Source organism: Capronia epimyces (assembly GCF_000585565.1).
Source record: "Capronia epimyces CBS 606.96 chromosome Unknown aczIQ-supercont1.1, whole genome shotgun sequence".
NCBI classification, from domain to species: Eukaryota; Fungi; Ascomycota; class Eurotiomycetes; order Chaetothyriales; family Herpotrichiellaceae; genus Capronia; species Capronia epimyces.
The window spans coordinates 4,317,741-4,340,943 of NW_006912904.1; the positions used below are offsets into that span (position 1 = coordinate 4,317,741).

Consider the following 23,203-nt stretch of genomic DNA (forward strand, 5'->3'; position numbering starts at 1 on the left):
ATAGCGTGCATCTCATGGGTTAGAGAAATATAGGTGGCTCGCCGAAAAAGACTGACTGACGGAGGGCTGCTGGGCGCGACAGAGCGGCAAAGCGGCCCCAAAAATGTGCCGGATTTCCGAGTCGGTCGCGGCATAATGTACGGACGGCTCGAGTCGGTCCTGAATTAGATGATAGGCTTATCAATACTATGGATATGTCTACACCTTGCGCGGTGAACCGGCCAAATAACATGGTCTTTGTAGGCACCTAGTAGGCATTTGAACAATCGATGTAGTACTCGCTCGAGCCATTGTAGCCAATTCATCTGGCCCTTGTCATTCCTCTCCGCGTAGCTCGACGACGATTCCAATGAACCAGCCATGGGGCCATGGGTCCTTGTGAGTCCAACAAGTAAGGACAAGGCTATAGGGCAAAGGGGTCTCCGCTCGACCACCGAGCCTAAGGAGGCTCAGGAGGCTCGTTAGCCGTCCATGCCAGCACTGGCACTGCGCTCGCTCTTGGCGCCAAGTCTTCGCTCGGAGCTTCGAGTTTGAACCATCGACAATAGCAACGACAACAGCAACAGCATCGGCCACGACAGCTATATTGACTCTGCGCTACATTGTCTTGTATTACACACGTCACAAAGCTCGAAGTTGTAGCTCACACCCTTGGAGCCCTTCAACAGGCATCAGTATCTGTCCTCGCCGACATCGAAAGCTCTCCTGTGCTCCCTCTTCAAGTAACTCAGCAAATCGAGGCACCGACCCGTGGTGCTCGACTCTCGCGACCAGTTCATCTCCCCTCCTCCCATCTCAGTGATCAGACTCATTTTCCCAATGGCCAAAAAAGGTACGACTACAACATCCATCGCTATACTGCCCATCCACAGACACGGAATCTTTGTACAATCTCCAATGTCTTGTCACACCTTCCCACCAAGGTTGCCATATCTATCCGCAGCCACCTCGAGGCCTATGCTTGTCAATTCCCTTCTTTTTTGAACGACATCAGCTGACACCTTATTTCCTTGCAGCTAAATCACGTACCATTGCCGTCCGGCTCATCAGTATGGCCATGACTGGTTACTTCCGGACGCTAGTGCGGCCTCGTGCATCCCGCCCCCTCAGCATGCTCAAGTACGACCCTGTGGTCAAGCGGCAGGTCTTGTTCCTGGAGCAGAAGAGAGGCGGGAAATAAATAAAAGACCGAAATAACACGGCACGACACAACTCACCAAGGATGACTGGCAGAGGACGGCGCCAAAGACCGAGGAAGCGGACGGACGCACTCAAAAAATCAAGTTCGTCGCACGGATCGGAACCATACATAATGGATTCGGCCACTGGCATAGCCACGAGGCAGGGAGGCCGAGAATAAGACGGTTGCAGTGTGCACAAGAAGCAATGTCTGCTTCGCGAATAGACGAACACGTTGGTCGACAAGGCCTTTCAGCAGTTCTGCCTGACATTGTGTGGTGTTTGTTGGTTGAGGGTTGGGGAGTTTTACGCATGGACGACACAACAGGGCACGAAAACGTCTGGTGACGTTCGTTTCAAGACGAGAGGAAGACGAGAGGAAGACGAGAGAGAGAGTGCGTGAAATGATTGGAAGTCATCCCTCATCGAGGCCAGAAAGGCATCACCTTGAGGCTTGCTTGCCTCCCAGAGCAGGACATCCCAAGAAGAGCGTCAAATGCTCCACTCATGTGTCGACTTCGACTAAGGCGCGAGCCAAAGGGGGAGGTCGAGGGTTGCATCAATGGGACTCTGTGCGGCACACACACACACAGCACGATTACAGACACGGACATGTAAAAAGAACGGAGCAGAACACAGGCTACGGCTAGCAAAGAAGACTCATGCAACCTACTGACACTCAAGCTCGAGTCCGGAATTGGCTCGTCATCTTGGACCCACCCATACTCCTATTACTCTCCACTCTGATCAAGCTACTGGGACAGAGCTCCCTCTAGTATCGACTGAGAGAACGGCCGCCTTGCCGGAGTTTAGTCGCACGCATAAGCAGCGACGGAGAGACGCGGAGGGAGAGGGAGAGGGAGAGAGGGATGGAGATTGGAAAGGAGCCGGTTCCAAAATGCTGGGAATGGCGCGAGACCGCAGCAGTGCTCGACTCACTCAACATACACCATGGCATAGTATACATGTATAGTATGGTATATTTTCGGCTTCTATCGCTTCGCAGTTATGCCCAATACAGTACAGTAATCCGTATCAAGACCGTCAGGAAGAACGATCCGTTCTCAACCTGCTGACAGGTTCAATCCCATTGAAGGTATAGACCAGGTTCTTCGGAAGCGTTGCCGGATCCATGACGTTGCCCCATGTTCAATCCAAAGAAACAATACTCGTATCGGAGTGCGAGGCAGACGAAGACTGTTCAGAAGAACGATGGAAGTTCGTCCAGATCGATTCATTTTTAGTAGCTAATTCCTACCCGTCACAACGGACTCACTCTCCTCTACTAAAACTAAGATGCATCTCGTCACATAACTCTTGCACAAGCATCTCCCTCGATGTCCTGTACTGTGGTGGCCGTCCATCTATCTAACCTTCGACCCCTTCAGCAAGTATCTTTCAACCCTGTCGTTATAGAATATGGCATTCCTGGCAGTTCCGTCAAGTGATATCAAATGCCCCTCCCCTGAACACTCACTCCCCTTTCCACCTCACACTCTTTTCAATCATCGCACAACCGCAGTTCAAACCTCTATTATGATTTCACATGCTCTATTATGTCGCAAATCGAGTGGTATATTTGTCCTGCCGAGAGCCTCTTCTAGCTGGTCTGGATGCTCGTTGACTCTTTCCCGGAGCTGGAGCATTCGTCCCTACCACACTGCTGCTCTTCCGAAAGGTTTGAGTCACTCTCGACGCAGCTTGGTCTCCTGTTTGAGGTTTTTGAGTTGAAGCACGCGGAGGCCTAATGTCCAGGTTGGCAGGCCTGCGTTTGAGTCGTCGAGGTTGCCCGTCGTTCTCGTCGTTCACCTCATCACGCTCTACCCGTCTTTTGGCAGCAGAATTTGGCTGGTACCGTTCACGCATGACGGCAGGGGTAGATTCTCTTGGGACACGAGGTTCAACCGTTGGTTCTGGGAACGGTGTCGAATCACGCGTGCGTGTTCGAGGGCCACTTCTCAACCCTCTCGGATTTCGCCCCAACGTGGACGCACTTCGATCATAGGACAATGCCTCGTTGTGGTCACCGCTGGCGGGAGTATAGTCAAGGTCGTCATCAGGTCCGGACACAACACCCGAGAGATTGTCAAGTTGCGAGTCGTCTTGGGCGACCTGGTCCAATAGCATTTGGTCGTTCACTGAACCATACGAGCTGGAGGGAGTGCGTTCCGTGACTTGAAGATGGCTTGGAGGGTCGATGTCCTTCTGTTGTGGATGATTCTGCAGTTGCTTATGAGAAAGTCCAGTCTTCGGTTTCTTTCGAACAAGATTGCCCATGGAATGTTCAGGGTCGGAGCCATTGTCAGTGTACTCGCTCAATTCCGAAGCAGAATCTTCTTTGTTTCCAGGTTGTTGGATTGTAATCTCGGTCCGGCCACCATCGTCTTCTTGAGGAGGGTCTAGTTGAGTGTCCGGTACAACAGTGCAACTTCCAGGCAATTGATGCGTCACAGCAACATGTGCAACATGTCCTGCGTGAACTGCCTGGAGCAGATTGTTGTCGGAATTTCCAGCGCCAGCGCCGGATCGATCTGCCGCCCTTCTTGGATGATGAACCGGGCCCGTCTGTTGATCAAGTTTAGCATTGGACACCGCACCTTCAAGGGTCAGGATCTGGTTTTGGAGGGTTGAAATATCCTCTTCTTTGCGCTGTAACGCTTCTTTGATGCCTGTCGTCTCAATGGATCGCGCATTGAAAGCTCCAAGCCGCTCTTTCAATTGCACAATCTCGTCCTCTCTATCCTGGACGCTTTTCCTGAGCACCCCGATCTCCTCATTCTCTTTCCGAATGTCCTCAAGGTCTGACTTGAGCGAGACGAGTTGCTCTTTGAGTGAAGCGGTTTGCCCTTCTAATTCAGGTGCTTTTGCCGCTGCTTGCTGAGCAACGGCGAGAACGGATTCTAATTTAGCAACGGCAGCGTTTCGTTGGTGAAGTTCGTTCTTCACATCAGCCATTTCACGGAGCTCGTGTTGAGTTGCCACTAGTTCATTTTCCAATATGTTCTTCTCCTCCAGCACCATGTGCTGCTGTTGTATCTGCTCTTCAAGAACTGCCGATCGATGTTGCAACTGCTGCATTTGCTCTGAAAGCGATTGAATCTCCAGGTTCTTTTCGTTGATTTCCAGTTGTTGAGTTTTATGGTGCTCCTTCAGATTCTCGAAATCCTTGAGGCGTTGTTTCAGCTCAGAGAGTTCGGCAGATTTCTCTTGCAGACTCTTGTTTGTTTGCTCTAAACTCTCCTTTCTCTGCTGGACTAGGGCCAGATTTGCTTCCAATTCGCCTATTCTAGTTTGAAGCCCATGGCCTTCGGTGGCTATGGCCATTCTCTCAGCCTCAGACTTTTCAAGATGCCGCTGGACTTCGGACTGGGACATCTTCAATCGACTGATTACTTCTTCTTTTTCTTTGTGTTTCTCCTGCTCATGGTTCAACTTGACCTGTATTTGGCGAAGCTCAAGCTCCATCTGGTCCAACTAGGGTTGTTAGCAGTGTTCATTTTTGTAGCCATTCAAGTCATACCTGCTCCTTGCTCCTTTGCTCTGCGGATCTCTGGACATGATGGATCTGTTCTTGGGACTTCTCGAGCTCTTGCTGAAGGGCCTGCTGATTCGTTTCGCTCTCAAGTAACTTCACCTTTAGGCCTTTGATCTCTTCCTGTTTCCCCTCCTTTTGTTGTTTGCATTCTGCCAACTGAGAACAGGCCGATTGCCATTTTGTAAGAAGTGACCTGTTCTGATTCTCAAAATCAATAGACTGCTTTCGAGTAGCCTCCTTGTGATCACCCAGGGCAGCAATGAGTTTTTCGGTTGTGGACTGCAGGTGCTTTTCACGGCTTTCTGCAATACTCTTGCCATTGCGCAAAAGTTCCACAATTCCATCGGCCTGGTCCGACCTTTGATGCAAATGAGCTATTTCTTCTCTCGCTTGGATGAGTTCCTTGTTGCCTGATTGCACCTCCGAGAGTAACGTAGCGGTTTGTGCCGATGTTTCATTCTGTAGCTGTTCCTTGAGAGCCTCAATGGCTGCTTGGAAGGTCTCCGAGGTGGAGTTTGCGTGTGTTGCGTGTCTACTGAGAAGCTCGTTCATGGATCCTAACATCTGTCTGAGCGAACCTAGGTCGGCGTTGGTGGATAAGCCACTGTCAAGTAGTGTTTGTAACATCTTCCGGCACTCCATGAGTTGGCCTTGCTCCACGCTTTCGTCCACATTCCTCGTTTCAAGAGCCTCTAGTTGGTTGGTCATGCCTCGCAGGGTTTCATTGAGCGCTTGGTTCTGGCAATGCAGTCTCGAATCATGTTTGTGTCTCTCGTGCTGCATCAGCACTATGTGTGTCTCGAGCTTGCGGCACTTTTGCTTCTCACTGCGAAGGTGTTCTGCTTGCGCCAGCAGCAGTCCGTCCATCCTGTCAACGGCTGAAATGGTTGATTGAGCCACAGTACTGAGGTCGCCAACCTCAGATCGTATACTTCTCATTCTTCTTGCGGCATCTCCGGAAGCTGAGCAAGCATCTTCCAACTGCGCACGCACTTCATCTCTGTCCTTTATCAAGTCGGTGAGCGATGCTTTGAAACCTAGGGCCTGTGTCTGCAACACCTCACAGTCTTTGTTAGCTTCAAGTGCCCACTTCTTCAGTTTATAATATTTCGCTTTGAAATCGTCTAGCGCTTGCGTGAGAATCTCCTGCTGTTGTACGCTCCTATTCTGGGTAGTTATTGCTTCCTTGAGGGCTCGAGCTGTGAGTTCCTTTTCGCGTACAAGGTGCCTGTTTTGCTCTTCAAGGCATGCTAGCCTATCCATAGCCGTAGCTGTCTCTCTTGCACGTGACATTAGTATGTACAGAAGATCTTCCTCAGATGGTTGTTGCGGGTTGCTGTGAGCAGGTGTCGGTTGGCTACAGAACTGCAGTCGTCGGGCTCGGGCTCGTCCTGGAGCTTTGCGAACCTTTGATGAATGGATCGGTGCCTGACCGGCAGCTTTCGGGCACTGCTTGACAGCATTGGTTGGCGAGGGAGGCTGATTATCGATATAATAGTCCTGTGCCGCCATATCGGCGACATTTCCATCGAGGGTCTTCAATGCCGTCTCTGCTTGGTGACAGAAAGCAGAGCCTATAACTTGATCATAGTCGAGTTGGGCCTGATCACTTCTAGAATTATTCTGCAGGAGCTCAGTCCCTGACCCGGAAGCCATCTCCATCTCATTGGTTACTGGGCTGTGCACTTGCCCAAACTGTATGCCATTGTCTTGTGGTGCCTGGTACCCATTGTCGATTTCGGGCTGCTGCTTGATATTGGTAAGGCCTGTAGCTGCTGAGACCAATTCAGGGTCGCCGTCTTCGGAATCCCACTTCAACTCATTGCAACCGTTAGACACCGAAGGAGTCTCATGCAAATCGTGGTCGGTACCCATAGTGTTAGGACAGTCCGGCCTTCTTGATCTACTTCGTTAGCTTCAACACGATGTTTGGGACATTGAAGAATATCCACTACCTTGCAGACGGAAGAGACTCTGAGATAGTATGGCCATGGCCCTGGGTGGCATAGAAACCCTTCTGTTGTGGTGATATCTCGACAGTAGATTGTCCTTCACTTTGTCTTTCACTTGTCGGTTTCGTAGGGACTGTTCTCAGGTTCGCAGGCATGAAGGAAAATCCAGGTTGACCAACCCTATTCTTCAAAGTCTGTGCGATTTGAAACCGTTTAGGAGCGCCAGGTGAGGGCTGGTTTGAAGTATGTACGCTAGTTCGGTCTTGAGCCAACATCTTTGAAAATGGTGTCTCTTCGACGGAGGCTGAGACCGACATTGCTGAAGGGGTTTGAGGATCGTCCAAATCGTAGTTAGGATTGTGGTCAGCATCTTTGTTGGAGGAAAGGACCGAAGGTGAGCCATGCGACGACACGACCTCTTTACGGGGAGGACCTTGGGGAGAGAAGGCTGGGTCGTCAGTCATGGTTGTGAAAGTCAAAGAAGTACAGCAGTGCCAAAGCCAGACCAAGGAAACATGAACACGGCAAGTAAAACAATTGTAAGTCGGGGGAAACCAGCGTTAACAGCCTGCAGGCGGCTCCTTCAATGCCTTGGTCATTTGTGCAGAGAATTGATAGATGGACAGAAGGAAAATGAGAGTGAGGGAAGCAAGAGAGTTCCAAAGCAAGGCGGATGTCCTCACGTGCTCTAATGGCCCCTTCCACCTTGCTGACGCAATGCCACCGTTTGTACGGAGTATAGCAAGGGGGAAAAACGTTGCTCGAATAGAGCCTAAACACCTACTTCAACCAGAACGAGAACGAGCGACCTAGTAAATGGCCATCAGCCATCTCCTATCCCCCATCCTTCAGCAGCGACTCGCACTGCGCCTTAGGCCGTTCAGAGAGAGACCAGATCCTGGCCATGTCCTTGAGTACAAGTGCGTGCCAGTACTGACCTAAACTCACTGCACTTCCGCCCTCCAGACACTGGACGTCAGCGATTCTGCTCCAAAATAAGAGTCTCGGTATGACCATACACCACCAGCATCTTCGACGTGGCCTTCGTCCACGGTAAGGAGGTAGACAGGAGTTTCAACAGCGAAAATCAAGGTTGCCTTTTAGCCATCCAGGCTCCAGACCTCTCAGAGGGAGACAGTGTGTGTCCAGGAGGTGAGGTAAACAGAGAGGAGATATTTCGATTTTCGGCGGCAATATTTTCCTTCCACAAGAGGTATCCGCATAGCGCGTCTGCGAGTTGGTGGGATGTATAGTGCAAAATGGCCAGTTGTTTTCAGTGATCAATGAAGTTGCTGTCTCAGGAATACGGACCATGACTCTGATAATACTCCAACCGCGCCTATCGCTTCATCATCATTGCCTTGCATGCCTCTCTCGTGTCTCGTACCACTTTGCATTTCAATCCAATCGATACCAAATCAGATCAGATCAGATCATAACATAGCATCTCCTCTCATCTCATGTCCTCATCTCCCCTACTATCTTCCAAACACTTTCTTCCACATCGGGGTCTTGGGGCTGTCCATCTCGAAAGACGATGACGGTATATTCACTTTCGGTGGCCTAGGTCTCGAGCCATCTTTTCTCTGGTTCTTGACACTGTCCGTTTCGCTGGTCTCCACTCGGATCGCAGAGGCGGGCAAGCCCTTTTCAGCGTCGTAGACGCGGTTTGATCGGCTACTGTAGCTTCTCGGACCGGCCTCCAGTCGAGTGTCTGTTTTCTGCGACCGATCCCCCGAGTTGTCGGGGTATCTGTTCTTCGTCGCGCGAGGGAAGCTCATCATTTTAGGTGTCATCGGTGACGTGACGGCCTTGACTGCGCTTCCGACCCTCCGCACAGATCGTCGAAGTCCTTCCTTGATCTTCCACTGTTTCTTTTTGGCCAGAAAATAGAGAACAGCCAGCGTGACTGCAGACGGGGGGAAATAAGCAACAACATGTCAGCATTGTAGTGGGACCACGGTCTAGATCCATCAAAGGTGGGCAACTTACTGCCCAGAACAACCACAATACTGACAACAACCGCAATGGCCACTGTCGCCCCTCGGCTCAGGTTCACAGAGCCTGTATCTGGTCCAGCGGCTCCTGCATCGGCCGAGTCCTGAGGATCCGACCCAGAGCCAATATCACCAGGCTCAACCCCTCCAGCTGCGCCTCCATCATCACTCTGGGCAGAGGCTAAGCGTGCATACAGATTGAAGCCCAGTAGAATTGCGAGACAATGTAGAGAGGTAGGAGAAGCGTAACTAGCCATCGGAGCTCACGACCTCGAAGCTTGGGATCTGGGATCGCCTCGCAAACGTCCCTCGTGGTAGAATTCTCGCGCTTTGCCGCAGGACTTGTATTGGGGCGGGCCCAGGTATGCGACCAAGGTAAAGGGCGATGTGTCGTAGGATCGAGTATGGCAATATCACACCACAATGGAAATAGACAGGGAATGACAGCTGGACAAGTCAGCCGTGTGGGCGTCGACTCACCTTATGTTCGTTCATGCAAGGCGACAGCGCTTCTCGAACCGTGGCCACACCACCACATGCACTGCCCACGGCCTGACGGCCTCTACGGCCATCTTTGCGCTGGAAAGGAACGAACAGACGGTGTGATGTTGTTATTGGAGACCAACTATGAATGTGAAACGAGTGAAGACGGTGTGAAACACTTGGTGACGCCCATCGTAGCCGCCGGCCTGGGCCAATCACATTGCCGCATTGCACCCATCAACACCTGGCCTTGCACTGGCCCGGGTGACTATGAATAGCGACTTAGAGAGCCAGCTAGAGAGCCATGGGATATCGAACTCGCCAAGGGACGCCAGAGAAGGGTTGGTTCGGTGATAATATTCCGTACAGAGCGTGATCTATTCACGCGACACCCATAGTATCCAAGTCCCAAGTGAGCACACCAACCGCTCCATGGCCCCTTATGGACTGCTCTCTATCAGCTATACAATTGTTTCTCATGCCGCTTATCATCCTGACATTGTCTGCAGATTGGCATTGTACCAACTCGCCGATGTTCCTCCTCCAGGAAGTCTCCGGCCGGCTACTCATAAGGTTTCCCATCCGCCGGCGTTGACCTCACTTTCAAGCTTCCTGGCGACCGTACTCCAGACGCTGCCATTTGTCATCAACCAAGTGTCCCTCAACAGCTTGTCGTATCTCTTTTGGTTGAGGATCAACTGGTGTTTGGACCGCAGCCCTGAATCCGTTTCGCCATGCTTGGTCAAGTATGGCGCTGGAAAGAAGGAACCATGACTCAAGGTGAGAGACCCAGGAGGGAGCGCCTGAGCGCCATGGCCAACCCTTGCGCGATCATACTCAACCATCTTGGGGTCCCGGACTACGTGCAGTAGCGCCACATGACACTTCCGGATGAAGAGGAACATGCCAATTGGGCTCGAGCATTTGTCCACATGGGCATTGCAACCTCCGCGCATCTCTTTAGTAAGACAGCAGACGGTTTGAGAGCAAAATATCTCACCGCAGAAGAGGCACAAGGCCGGGTCCGCGACTTCTTTGCCAGTGGTAGGACACTTGCGTCGATGAGATTCTTCCATGAGAACATCGAAGTACTTCGGAAGTCCGATCAACTCAAAGGGAGCGGGATGGAGCAGCCTGATACCTAGAGGTGTGACGCGCAAGCTGGCATGCTCCGTCGATGAGGCGCCGCTCAACTCCATCCTGATCGAGTCGGAAATCCAACGAGCTGCTCGGTCCTTCAGGGCGCTGGAGCCCGAGAACTCGTCCAACGACATGAGAAGATCGCTGATCCTCGGCAGCTGGAAGAAGTGCAGAAGACGATCAAGCTCGGGGAGGTTGGCTTCCGAACCAGCCGTGGTAGGGAAGTCGATCCCATGCGCAACATGGAACAAAATCGCCGACTTTCGAAGAAATGCAAGAGCATACACCTTGCATAGTCTGAACAGTGCGCCCGCTTCATTCACAGACATCCGCCGTTTCGACTCGCGTAACTGGTCAGCCAACAAACTGGTCTCGGAGCCACCGTGTTGAATGTGATGCTCAATCCATGCGATCACACTCTGTATGCTGCGTAGCTCTTCCGAGTTGGTGTCCAAAGGCGCAGCATGTCGAATCTGGTTGCGCGACAAGTTCTCAGTTGCGGAGAAAAATCCCTTGGACCCAAGCGTGAATGCCAGCACAACTCGCAAGAGTTCCACGGTCAGCAATAATTGCAGAACATGGCGAAGTTCCAGCTTTTGTATGTGACATAACACCACCGTGGCTTGCACAAGCACTTGGAAAGCGTCCGTTCGCAACAGAGGCGATGCTGGCTCAGAACTGTTCAATTGGAACTTCTGTTCTGTCAACGTCCCTGCCAGTTGGAGCTCGATTCGCTTGCAAAGCTCCTTGTATTGAGTCTCCACTGGACCCTGTGCGGTCAGTACACCGGTGGCTGTATATGCTCGAATGGTCGACGCAAGAGTTTGTAAGTGGCTGAGTGTCTGTTGAGGCACGCTCGTCAAGACCGACGTGCCGAATTCGGCTTCGCGGCCCCGATGCCCTATTTCCACGGCTGCAACTGTATTTGCGAGGGTGTCAACAAGAACCTCAACGTGGTTCACCTGAGCGTCCCGACCAGCAGGCGTCGGTTGAATAATCCACGAGACAATTGATAATGATTCTTGGAGGCGCTCATAGATGCTGGCGAGGTCAGCAAACGCGGCGAATTCAGGTATATCTGCCCACGGTTGGCCTGTATGGCTCATGCTCCAGTTTCCTGATACCCATCGAGCAATGGCCGGTATGAGAGAAGGGTTGGAAAATGTTGTCATGGTTTCGAGTTGTATTTGTGCGGCCAGTGAGTCAAAAGTACCATCCTCAGCCAGGCTTGAGGATTCAGTGATGGCCGAGAGATCCTTGTCCAGAAAGAAGTCGAAGTCTTGTGATACGTCTAACGAACCAGGGTAGGACTGTTTTGAATGTTTCCAAACAATAGGTAGGAATGTATTTGCCAAAGCCTTGCAGAGGGGGCAGACAAATTCCTTAAGTGCGATCCGCTCGGGATGATTCCTAGCAACCTGCTGCGCGTGTCTCCTGGTGATCGACTGGTAGTAGTTCTCGAAGCAGCTGAAGTGCATAATATGGCCACAACTCGTAGACACAGGGCCTTTCATGGTGCAGTTCTTTGGCCACCCCTTGCCCAGGCTCTGGTGGTCGACGGCGACTTCGTGACCTTCAGCCGTCAGACGCTTCACCTGCACATGGTTGGAGCCGGCTACTCCAAACGGACGTATAGACTCAGCGGAGCGATCCAGGTGGTCCGGAACTGCAAAAAGCTCGCCAACAAAGTCCTCGTCCGTCACGTCAGTCTCCCGTAAGATATGAGCATCGCTGATCATAGCAAACGTGCCGTACAAACGCGAATCAGACGTATCTTCTCGGCATTGTATGCACAACCCAGAGGGATATTTCCAGTGACGGGTCTCTGTGCTCTTGGGTAATTCGTCTTCCGGAGAATCCAGATCCTCGTCACCCCAGTCGATCACTCCTTGTTTATCCATGAAGTTTTGCTGCTGCTGCTGAAATTGAGCCATAACGCGTGCTTTGCGTTCCATGGCTTGTTTCTTTTTGGCTTCAATTTCGCCTTCGAAATTGGCCGGAGATGCAGTGTCGAACCTGCCCAAAGGGAAATCAAGGTGCTGGGTAGCGCTGACGAACTGTTCAGGCCGCTTCTGATTGAAAAGCTTTAGAATGTGTCTGATCTTGCTTCGGCATGCACTATATTCTTCCATGAGCCATATTTCGTGTAGTAGGCGAACGATTGTCCGGTCCGTGTCATGAGGAGACCGGAAATGTAGTACAGTGGCATCGTGTACAAACGAAGGCAAATCAGGATCGCTTCCCGCCGGATTGTCATCCAAAGTGGCGATAAGCACCAGCTGGAGGACAATCTGGAGGAATGCCTCCGCACGGGTTGCCGAGACTCCTGTCTTGAGCTTGTAGCTGCTCGCAGCATATAGTAGGGCTTTGTGGATAACATCGGCAAAGAGAGAGGTATGCACGACTGCGCAGAGGTCGCTATATGCCTCGCAGCGGATTGGATGCAGCTTCGGCTCAAGAACAATGTCTTCGGGTGGTTTGTTCAGTTTCTTGGCCATCCACTGTTTGTAGATGTTTTCGGCTTCATCTCTTTGATTCTTAGTGAAATGAGAGTTGTACGGGTCCAGTTCCTGCAAATATTCATCCTTGAGCTCAAACAAGCCAGAATCATGCAGTCCTTCGGGTGGGCGATATTTGGTCATCTGATCGAGCACCTCCTGTAGCTGTTCATGGTCCTGTGTTCGCTCCGTCAAGCGAGCACACAAATCTGAGTACGACAGCGGCTTGAAACACAGTGTATGCGCAATGTCTTTGCGCACTGCTAAGAGCTGTGATTCTGGGTCGTCTCGATCTGAGATAAGCGCGTCACGGTCCGATAGCAAGTTGATCAAGAGATACATGAAATCCTCAGCCAGGTCCAACATCTGACTATCCTCGCAAATGTCCAGAGAGGCAAAGCCGTTCCGCAGCCACTCAGTTAGACCGAATCGATCGATCATCGACGCAAGAACGCGACCCGGGTCGCATGTCACGAGTGCGGTTTGGAGAAGGAACAAGTCTCGGTGATGGCCAACGTCGCGGTGAGCCACGCCCTTATACTGCATCATTTGATGTCGCAGGCTCATGCCGTTGCGGACCCACAGGTTTGCTCTCATCTGCGCCAACCAGGCGCACACACGCAGGGGGAAATCAAACATAGCTAGCAGAGCGTCGTCAACAGTGGTGAGAGTCGATTTGATTGTGCTGTCCCGGGGTGCGGGAGTGAGATCTTGCAGATGTGAAAGGAAAGTGCGGGCAGCATCCCGGAGTGCTATTATAGACTGCTTCGTTTCCTTTCCGCCTTCAAGTAGCCAAGAAAGAGTGTAATGAAGAGGGTGATGGAAACTCAATCCTCCCTTTTCCACGACAAAGTGTACCACCTTGTAGGTGTCACCTGTTGGTATCTCTCCAAAGGGGCCAATAGTGTGGAATCGTACATGATCCTTGATCTCGGCTTGATCGAATCGTCGTCGCTCTAAGCCCACAGAGTTGATGATTGCGATGCCTGCTGCATGTGAAATCGCCTCACATGTTGCTTGCAAGGTAGACGGACTACTGTCCTTCGAAACATAGTAAGCTTCCGCGAACTGCCGACACAGCTTGTTGATATCCCGTGTCAACAGCGAGGCACTTATCCAGGCGTCTGTTTCATACTCGACATGTTCGCCGACAGCCCTGATGTTCGGACATATGCCTTGAGAGAGCTTGGCCAGGTCAAGAAATTGGAAAAGGTACTGTGGTTCGCTGCGCGCCTTGGCCTGTACAAAAGGAGAGGCAAGGAAATATCTGAGATCGGAGAAAAAGTGATAGAGCCGACGATTAGCAACCGAACCAGCATCGAACCCAAGAGTAGCTCCGGGGTCAAGGTCTTTCGGGAAGCCTACTTGTCGAGTAGTCAAGAAAGTGTACAAGATAGCCATGAGATTGGTGAGGAAGTTTCCCCGTTCGATCACTTCCTCTGTGATAGAGGGGGTGGTCAGCAATTGCAGCGACAGATTGATTATGGAATGGTCTGGCTCTCTGTCCGCCACGAGATAAAGTTGGGCGAGCGTCGTGTACAACCCAGAGAATCGCAAACCAAGGATGCGTTTGAACTGAGGGATGTTGACCAGCGTGCTAATGAACAGGTCTCGAACATTGGTTCTGGCAACTTTCCACAGGCGGAGATCGAACAGGATCATGGAATCCACCCTGATATTTTTGGTCAGATCTTCGTAGGCAGGAACATTGTGGTTCTGCGCAGATGGACCGAGTGGTAAGGATTTCCAATGGTTTGGCGGAGTCGATTGTCGGCGACCTAAACGAACAGAGCTCGCAGGTGTCCTCGGAACATTGAGATAATTGGCATTCCTGTCGGAATCGACTGGAGAGGTTCGACGTCCTTCGCTAGCACCACCCTCCGGCTCTGTTGTACCTTGAGTAGGGGGGATTGGTGGTGGAGGAGGGGAGGTGCCATCCATCTCCATTCTATCCGCAACACTCAGATAATTGCCGTCGCCGTCGCCGTCCGTGTCCATGTCTTCCGCATCATCTGTCACATCTGGATCAACCGACTGCTCAATAAGAGCGTGGTCGTGATCGTGGCCAGCCGCTTCAAAAACTGTGGCTCTGAGAATGAAGTCGTTCATTTCCCGATCGACGTCGTCGTCGCCAGGGTCGTCATCGTCGTCGTCGTCATCGTCATTGTCGTTATCGTCGTTATCCTCAAGGCCGTCACTAATCACGTCTTCTTCCAGGGTGTCCACGGCCATGGCTCTTTGCAGCGCGAATTGGATGGGGTCAAAAAATCTCAGCCTTGCTCTTTGTCGGAAATACCGATCGTCCTCCTGGCCGTGGTCGTCGAGATCGTCTCTTCCCACTTTAGCATTCCAGGCCTCACTGCCCATGCGCCAGATTTGGAGCATCTCTTCACAGATTATACGGCGTAAGACGTGACTGTCACCAGAAATACTACATCCGGCAATGTCGGCCAGCCACTCGATAATGGTACCACACATTTGTTCTCGGAATGTATCCCTGGATGATCTGATTGTGACAGTGACCTTGATCTCTTCAATGACTTTCGCCATCTTAGTGAGTTCTTTCAGATCGCGGGAATGCCTGACAACACTCCTGCCCACCTCATTTGCTTCCTCAGCTTTAGTCAGACCGAATGATTCGCGAGCACGGCAGGCTCGAGAGACTTGCGACTGCACCTCACGAACAGTGTGCTTCTCATCATTCCAAATGACCAAGCAAAATTCAGGGTTTATTTCAATCTCATCCCCGGACACGTAATGTTCGCAGGTGAGGCGACTCCTCACTTCATCCTGGGTCACTGAATCTACCGTTTTTGGCATTCGCAGGTTTTCTGGGGAGCAGGATATCACATCGCAAAAGTAGTCCAATACTGTGCTGATAGTGGTGCGAATAGATTCTTGCAAATCAGGCGGCAGAGGAGAAACATGCTCGTCTGTTGAGGCCCATTCATCACTTGTTGTGTGGATGGCACATTTCACCGGTCTCTTCCATGCTTCGTCGTCGCCACAATCGCAGCACCCACTGTTTCCGGCGCTGAGCCCGATGGTATACTGGTGTCCTTCATGGTCACTGGAGACAAAGCACCGAGAGCAAAGGACGGCAGTTGTGTCATCGGTACACGTGCTGCAATGATAGCTAGCTTCTCCTGCCTTAAAAATATGCCCACATGGATGGCCCCTGGCAGCAGCAGTGTATTCAGCATTCTCTTGCACTCCTTGCGCATCCTGTAGCCGGCAGGATGTTGGGAATCCGTCAGGAAAGAGGTTGTGGAAATAGTCTAACCGGTCGTTCGTGAGTGATCGAAAAAGGCCCTCCAACAGACTGTTCTTAGCTTTTCCGGTGAAGCGGTAGGCATGCTGTCGTGGATGGTCGCATAAAGCCTGGCGGAGTTGGCGTTCTAGGCCGGACATTGGTGTAATCATATCGGAGGAACAGAGGTACCTGCGGTCTGCATTTGGTCGTTCACCACTATGGGATTTGTTACGAGCGAACTGCTGCGCGGTGGAATCCGCGGTTGAGGACTGAGTGGAAGGATTTGGAGCGAACGCGATGTATGTTGGTGACAGCGGTGTGGATGTCCTAAATCTGTGAGGTCGCAGTCACCAATATCAAGCAAGCCTGTTCGCTCCAGTGCAGGAGAAGTGGCGAGGTGGCGGATTGGGATGCAAAAGGTTCCTCCTAATTTCGCAATATCTATTACATTCCTGTTTGTCTCTTGATTCTCTTGTCAATCCAAACCTCGAACAGCAGCGACGGAGGCTTCCTCGGGCCGCTTGTTGCAATGATGTAAATACGTGAGAGTCCTATTTGGGTTGAACTTGTTGCCGCTTGAGACACCCCATATGCAATAGAGGGCTCGCAAGAAGAATCCAGGCCGGAAATCAAACTACTAACGTGCGCTCCCAGGAAACCCCCTAACAGTACAGCGGCGCTTCAACCGCCTCTCAGGATTTGCCCAAAGAGTCTACGTACGTCGACTACTTCCCATGTGGACTCGATGTGACTGCCCAACCGTTGGAGCCTTCAAGACAGATTCCTACCAAGACATCGACCATGCTTTGGAAGGAGAGAGACTCAGTCTGAGCTTCGGCGAAGTCGTTCCACGGCGTCCTTCAATTGGAAACATTGAGGGGCTTGTGCCTGGTCATGCCGGATAGACGCACCTGGACGCACCCATACACGTCCAATCACACGAAGAAGGCCACGATTCTCACCATTCCTTGAGCCCCGGCGGCGCGTCTGAAAAACGACCGGTACCAACGTGTATCTGCCTCGATCGTTCCCTCTACACAGCTCATTCCAACAGCAGGTAGGATATTGCTGGCTCCGAGTGAACATATTAGGACGGCAGACGTTGCAGGAAAACAGCGCCATTTCCGTGGCCATTCAATCCAGGAGACAGCCAGCAAGGCGATATGAAAGTGAACCACAGGTATAACGGCAAAACACTATTCTTGTCTGGGACGGTAAAATTGCTCGATGGAATCCACCATATGGTAGCAATAGGCTTTCAAATAAGTCTATGGTTGTCCTTCGTGGTTATGTATACAGAGAGTCGGGGCCGCCTCTGAGGTTGTGTCTTCAGCATTGTGTCTCTTTGACTTCCCACCGCCCATTGTTAGTTCCACCGCCAAAGTTTGATGGTAGTGAGACCGATCACTCGTCCTCGTCTTCACCAGCAGAGATGTATTTTTGCTTGATATCTTTCCATTGCCGCTGTGTTTTCAAATTAGAGCTGATTCGTAAACCCAGTTCCACCATGTTGTAGGGAAACGTACCCCTTTGTTCCAGCTGTCCCATAACCGGTCCGTAGCAGCGTCAAATCCACTGCGAGAACAAATCAGTCGCTATACCTGGAAGGCCAGGGATACTCGGGGAACCCACATTTCGAAGGCGAAGGCGCCCGCAAAGATGGCAGAGAGGAATACAGCGTTTCTGCGGAAAACGGTGCTGCGACTGTTAGCAAAGAAGAACGATTCTGCTTCGCGCCGGTAGGGATCGGTACTTAAAGATTCCGTCCGAAATCCGCGTCTATGATGGTCAGCACAGCTTGGGATAGATGGCGCATTCTGACAACATACCAGGGCCGACATTTTGGAGCGTCGAAGCGTTGATTCAATGGCGCAGGTGGTGGTGAGATCGACTCTGAGGCAGTTCTTTAATAGCTTGCAGTGGATTGGACGACCAACTTGAGGTTCTGTAGGAACTTAGATGAATCGAAGCTCCGAGCTGGACGCCAAGTGGCTAACCTGTTTAAGAAGTGCTCAACGCCGCTCTACGCCATCAGCCTCACTTGTGTTCTCCGCCATCCTAATAAGTTACATACTATATCGTGATGTTGATCTTGGGACTAATAGAGTTAGGACCGGATTTGTATATCGAATATTCCGCCTTGAAGCAGTGCTCGGAATAATGAAAAGCCCAAGGATGGGATTTGTTGAGAGCAGGCTGGTGATTTTCAGGGGCCCAATCAATCCAACACCACCCCCCTGCTCTTAAGGAAGGGAACAATCCTGTTGAATATATCCTAATGAGTACACCTCCAGTATCTGGTTCTCATTCTGACGCAGAGAACATCCCCAGCCAAGGGTCAAGCATGAAAAGAATCGTAGGAGGTTCCTACTGTTAGTTTTAGCATACATCCTGGTGGACTAGACGCCATTCTGGCACAATCTAGCTGCTAAGGTTCTCTATCTGGGTATCATAATGGGTACTGTCACTCGAGGGCTATTGACGTTGCCTCTAATTCGGATCAGAATCGAGCCTTGGGGGACCTGGCTCTCTCTGTTTCCCTCCGCAACCCGGCCGCTCACTTACTTCCAGGCGAGCATCTCACCATGCACCGCCAAGAACCAGGCATCTTCCGTCTCGGCGAATTTTTGCACGGCAAGCAGCGTGTCTTGAATCTCGTCCTCAGTGATGCCAGCATCTAGCCAGCTCTCGCGAAAGGGGTCTCCCTGAGTCAGCTGGCCGGTGGCACGCCAGGCTAACCACTTCCGGATCTCCGGCCCGGCGGACACCACGGCTCGGGCGCCGATATGGACCTGACCGGCATCGGCGTTAAAGCCGGCCTTACGGAGAAGGATTGGCATGTTCGTCGACGGGGACTCTGCGCCGGGCACGCCTTTGTAGATCGCCCGACCTAGGTTGCGCACCCACAGCCGGTCGAGGTCTAAGCTCGCTGGGTAGAAGTGCTGCTGCAGCGCGTCGCGCGTGGCCAGGATGCCGCCCGGCTTCAGGACTCGTCGCATCTCAACCAGCGCCCTCAGCGGCAGATCTGGCATCGGCATATGCCCCAATACATGAGCAGCGTAGACGACGTCGAACGTATCGTCGGGATAGGGGAGTCTTTCCAGGACGTCGGCTTCCTTGAAAACGACGGAGCCTGGCCCCTCGGTGGGGGCGTTGACCTCAGCAGCCAATGTCTTCGCCTTCTCTAAAACGTTTGCTGAGATATCGATGCCGATTGTTGTGCCTTCGCTGGCGTACTTGGCCAAGCCTGTGGTGATTGTGCCTGGTCCGCAGCCGACATCGAGAATGTAGTCTGTCTTCTTAATGAGCGGCACCAGGAAGGCAGCCTCCGTCTCGGCCGTACGTCTCTGGTGGTTTGCGAGGGTGTAATTGGAGTAGCCCTGCACGTAGTTGCTCGGTTGAATGTTTTGCGCCATGTCTGCTATGTCTCAGGCGGGGAGGCCAATGTCTTGTGAAGTGCAGCCGTCCAAATATATGTCTGTTAACTGGTCACCTAAACCTGGGGGATGATGGCCGGTTTCAACGTTGTGCCCCGGAAATAGGCTTTACAGGCCGTATGTCCCTTAGCTGCATACGCCATCTCCAGGCGTTGAACCGTACTGTTTACTACTCCGTATGTCCCGGTGGTATTAAGAAAGGGGCCCACCAACATCAATTCCCGGTCGGCCAGTCTGGGCCGGATATGGATTTGTCATCCGTTAGAATCTCATGCCCGCCTACATCGGTGGTAGGGAAAAGAGTAGCGTTCTTGAAGGTAGTGAACGGGTCTGTGATGGCAGTAGGAGAGTAAGTTGGCTTGGTTTGAGAGAGCGGTCTCTTTGAGCTGCCCATCCTGGATGTCGCTATTGTCCTTCTCCGTCTATTATGAGTGTCTTCAACTCCAGACACAATGTAACCTCCAGCACCTCCTCTTGAACACCTATTCCAGGATGTGCAAATTTCAGAGCTCTGGGGTGGTTTGCCCTGGTAGGATGTTAGCATAGCGTCTCTATGTTCCCCATCCGCATGACTTGCTTCCAATCTTAGACTCGTGAGGACTCTCCTCGGGCTGTGAAGGGAATGAACTCCCTTGGTCGGAAGTACATTGCATAGCCAGCCCAGGCAGCCACAAGGACGACCAGGACAGCCATGATTGCAATGAAGATGACTATTGCCGTTTCCATTTTTTTGAAAGATGCAGGTAGACAAGGAGAGTTGCTGATCGAATGGACAGAAGACACTCTGGTTTGGATGGCAGTTGGAGGTTTCTTTCTGTGAACAATGGTAGAAAAGCAGTTGGTTTGTGATGCTCTCATCGACGTCCCTGTAGGTCTGTGGTTCTGATGCTCGATACACCTTATAAGCCATTGCTCTGGCGGCAAATAGCTCTGTTTGCGATGACATCGTCCCTTTTGGTGAGGCCAACAACCGCGATTTCGCTGCACCCTCTTCTTTGAACGACTGATTGTCACCAACACAAACAAGAGTACACCACAAACATCTCATGCACGCACCTTTTCTCTGCTGCTCCTCGCTCTCCCAGTGGACATTCAAAGGGTCCTTTGTACTGCCATCTCTTCTGCAGCCATCATCGTCATCCTGCCATTCAATCCCTTCCGTCCCTCATCTCGTCTTCCAGCCTGACCACAGCAGGAAAACAGACCATGACGAGAATAAAAGCCGGGACACGTACCCCTGCCGACGGTTTCGACGCCAGTACATCTGAGCAAGTACCAGTGATCGTGTCAAGGGCACAAACCGGAAATAAAGGCTGGAAAATCCTCAGTTCCAAGGATGTCGAGGCCGGCGACCCGATCTTTCATGAGAAAGCTCTCTTCCTAAATGTGGCGACCAAATACCAGCGCCCATGGAAAGGTCCGGCCGCCATCGGCAAAGAAACATTTGGCGCACTCATAAAATCAGTCGCAGCATTCATGCAGGATTCGGTTATCATGACCCGTGCGCTTGAGGCTCCTGTTCCTGAAACTGACTCACTTGGGTTTTTGAGGAACTACTTTACTCGAGATGTAAAGCTCCCAGCAGGAATTTCCGAGGAAGACGTTCTCGAGGGGCTATATGGCCAATCCCCACGGATGGAAACACTTGAGGGACAACAACGTGCACTGGAACTTGTTGGTCGTTTCTTCCGAGATGCCCTGGCCCTGGAGGTGGATAGTGGTCCGGAAGCAGTCTTTGCATTTTCCACTTTCGCCTGCGTTCTCAATCATTCTTGTCACCCGAATGCAATAGCCATTCCCAAACCTCGTGTACATCACTACGAGGGTTCGGACACTTTCATAGGCCATGTGCACGTTCGTGCCCTCCAGCCTATCAAGGAAGGCGACGAAGTAACCATCACATATGTGTCTGGTTTCAGACCTAGCCGTCAGGAACATCAGTCCGATATTGCCAGGTTGTTTGGGTTCAGATGTGAATGTGAGACATGTGAGTCCGATAAGCTCGACCCGAACCAGCGAGACTTGAGGAATGTCGTGTATCGCCTTTATAACGAGCTGTTGACACCTCCAAGCGTGGTGGACATTCCGGCTCCACTGGTGTATCGCAGAGCAGCTCTCGTTCTGGATGGTTTCGACGCCCTTGGGATCGTTCACCACCCGAAGAGGATTGTTTACGATATCTGCACTGTACGGGCCTGGGATATGGCAGACTCATTGCGCATGCATTTTTTCTCGGCCAAAGCGCTCGAATGGGCATCGGTTGCTTATGGTGATCTACTTGGCCCGGAACTCGAAAGAATCCAGCAGCGCGTGCAGATTGCCCTTTCAGGCGAGGTCGACCCTGGTGACGGTTCTATCTGGGGCCATTCCACTTACGTAGAGTATGACATGGACCCAGACTTGCTGGACGACCTGATGTTCATGATGAATCACGACCGAAATGATGAAGTGTACCACTGTTTGCGTGTCGTCGGCGGAAAGATTGAAGAGATTCCTGAGAAGGCCAATAGAAAGCGTATCCAGGCAATGCTGCAGCAGCAGCAGCAGCAGGAACAGCAGGAGCAGCAAACCAAGTCGCAAAAGGAAGACCTGCGAAGCATCGACGATATCGTCAGAGAGATAGAGGCAATGGACAAGCCAGAGTCCAAGAAAGCCTCCAAGAAGGCGAAGAAGAGAAGCAAGAAGAAGGCAGAGGAGGCACGGGAGGAGGATGAGGACGCCTTGCCTGCTCCCGCTTCTGCTCCTGCTCCCGCGCCTACTCCCGCTCCTACTGCTGCTCCTACTCCAGCTCCAGCTCCTGTTCCAGCTCCAGCTCCTGCTCGGTTTCGATTGGGAGATCTCAAGCCGTTCGTTTGTCCCTTTGGCGCCGCAGACGGCATCTCGAAGCAAGCATGGTTGCAGAACAACGCAACCAAGGAAGCGTTGCGTTACGAGCCACGAGACATAGGACACCTTCTCGCCGCCAAAGACGGCATGGGCACGAACCAGGAGGGGTTCGTGCTCAGAGCCCGTCGAGACTCAGTCGCTGGCCGAATCCAGGGGGAGAAGGAGTTCTTGGAGCTGGCCGGGCGATTGGGCCGAAAGATCAGAACCCATTCCTTCGGGAATGACGGTTCAAAGAAGGACCTGCTGAAAGAAGCAGAGGTCTGAGAGAGCAAGGGCTGGTGGAGGCCTGGTTGGTGGAGGGGGTTGTGCCTTGGGTCTCGGTGCCCCTTTAGGGGTCGAAATGTTAGATTTGCTTACTCCCATTGAATAGAAAGGAGATCCGAGCCTCTGGCAACGGCCGAGGCAACAAAATGCATTGTTTGACTCAGTATATCCATTGATTACTAGAGTTGTTGTGAGTGAGGCTGTACTCGACGAGGAGGAGGAGGTGTAGTCGGCAACTTGAACAAACACTCTTCCCAGAGCGGCAGGTTATGCGAGACATATCACGTGATATCACGTGCCATCAGGTATGTTCTTCTAAAGGTTATCGCGCATTGAGTATAGCGTCTTTTTGGTCACCAACAACGTCCGTCGTGTATTTTCGAACTCAGACGGTCTCCATCAGTAAGTATTCTCCACGATCTTGAATATAGCAGTCTCCGTAAGAGAGATACTCTACCTGAGTAGTCTTGACCACGGCGGCCGCTAGTCAAAGAAATATCTCTTCAACTTCTGTTAGATACGACTCCCTCTCGTTTCTAAATATTACCTAATAGACTGGGCGTTCTCTTTAGTTACAGT

At 51.8% G+C, this 23,203-nt stretch overlaps 7 protein-coding genes across 7 annotated transcripts; 2 read left to right on the top strand and 5 right to left on the bottom strand.

Moving 5' to 3' along the window:
• Positions 1–1,003: 1,003 nt before the first annotated feature.
• On the top strand, positions 1,004–1,174 carry A1O3_01562 (50S ribosomal protein L33; the record flags this gene model as incomplete). Its single annotated transcript, XM_007731706.1, has 1 exon — positions 1,004–1,174. A coding segment is annotated over one exon (171 nt), but the record flags the coding sequence as incomplete, so codon positions are not given.
• A 1,559-nt stretch (positions 1,175–2,733) lies between these two features.
• On the bottom strand, positions 2,734–6,589 carry A1O3_01563 (uncharacterized protein; the record flags this gene model as incomplete). Its single annotated transcript, XM_007731707.1, has 2 exons — positions 2,734–4,653; positions 4,700–6,589. 2 exons carry the CDS (start codon positions 6,587–6,589, stop codon positions 2,734–2,736), a joined length of 3,810 nt encoding a protein of 1,269 aa, XP_007729897.1.
• Positions 6,590–8,144: 1,555 nt separating this feature from the next.
• Positions 8,145–8,920, bottom strand: A1O3_01564 (uncharacterized protein; the record flags this gene model as incomplete). The annotated part of the gene is made up of 2 exons (XM_007731708.1): positions 8,145–8,575; positions 8,659–8,920. 2 exons carry the CDS (start codon positions 8,918–8,920, stop codon positions 8,145–8,147), a joined length of 693 nt encoding a protein of 230 aa, XP_007729898.1.
• A 792-nt stretch (positions 8,921–9,712) lies between these two features.
• On the bottom strand, positions 9,713–16,195 carry A1O3_01565 (E3 ubiquitin-protein ligase UBR1; the record flags this gene model as incomplete). Its single annotated transcript, XM_007731709.1, has 1 exon — positions 9,713–16,195. One exon carries the CDS (start codon positions 16,193–16,195, stop codon positions 9,713–9,715), a length of 6,483 nt encoding a protein of 2,160 aa, XP_007729899.1.
• Positions 16,196–17,441: 1,246 nt separating this feature from the next.
• A1O3_01566 (uncharacterized protein) lies at positions 17,442–17,779 on the bottom strand (the record flags this gene model as incomplete). The annotated part of the gene is made up of 3 exons (XM_007731710.1): positions 17,442–17,501; positions 17,564–17,612; positions 17,670–17,779. Coding segments are annotated over 3 exons (219 nt in total), but the record flags the coding sequence as incomplete, so codon positions are not given.
• An 819-nt stretch (positions 17,780–18,598) lies between these two features.
• A1O3_01567 (uncharacterized protein) lies at positions 18,599–19,453 on the bottom strand (the record flags this gene model as incomplete). Its single annotated transcript, XM_007731711.1, has 1 exon — positions 18,599–19,453. One exon carries the CDS (start codon positions 19,451–19,453, stop codon positions 18,599–18,601), a length of 855 nt encoding a protein of 284 aa, XP_007729901.1.
• A 1,227-nt stretch (positions 19,454–20,680) lies between these two features.
• Positions 20,681–22,624, top strand: A1O3_01568 (uncharacterized protein; the record flags this gene model as incomplete). The annotated part of the gene is made up of 1 exon (XM_007731712.1): positions 20,681–22,624. One exon carries the CDS (start codon positions 20,681–20,683, stop codon positions 22,622–22,624), a length of 1,944 nt encoding a protein of 647 aa, XP_007729902.1.
• Positions 22,625–23,203: the final 579 nt, after the last annotated feature.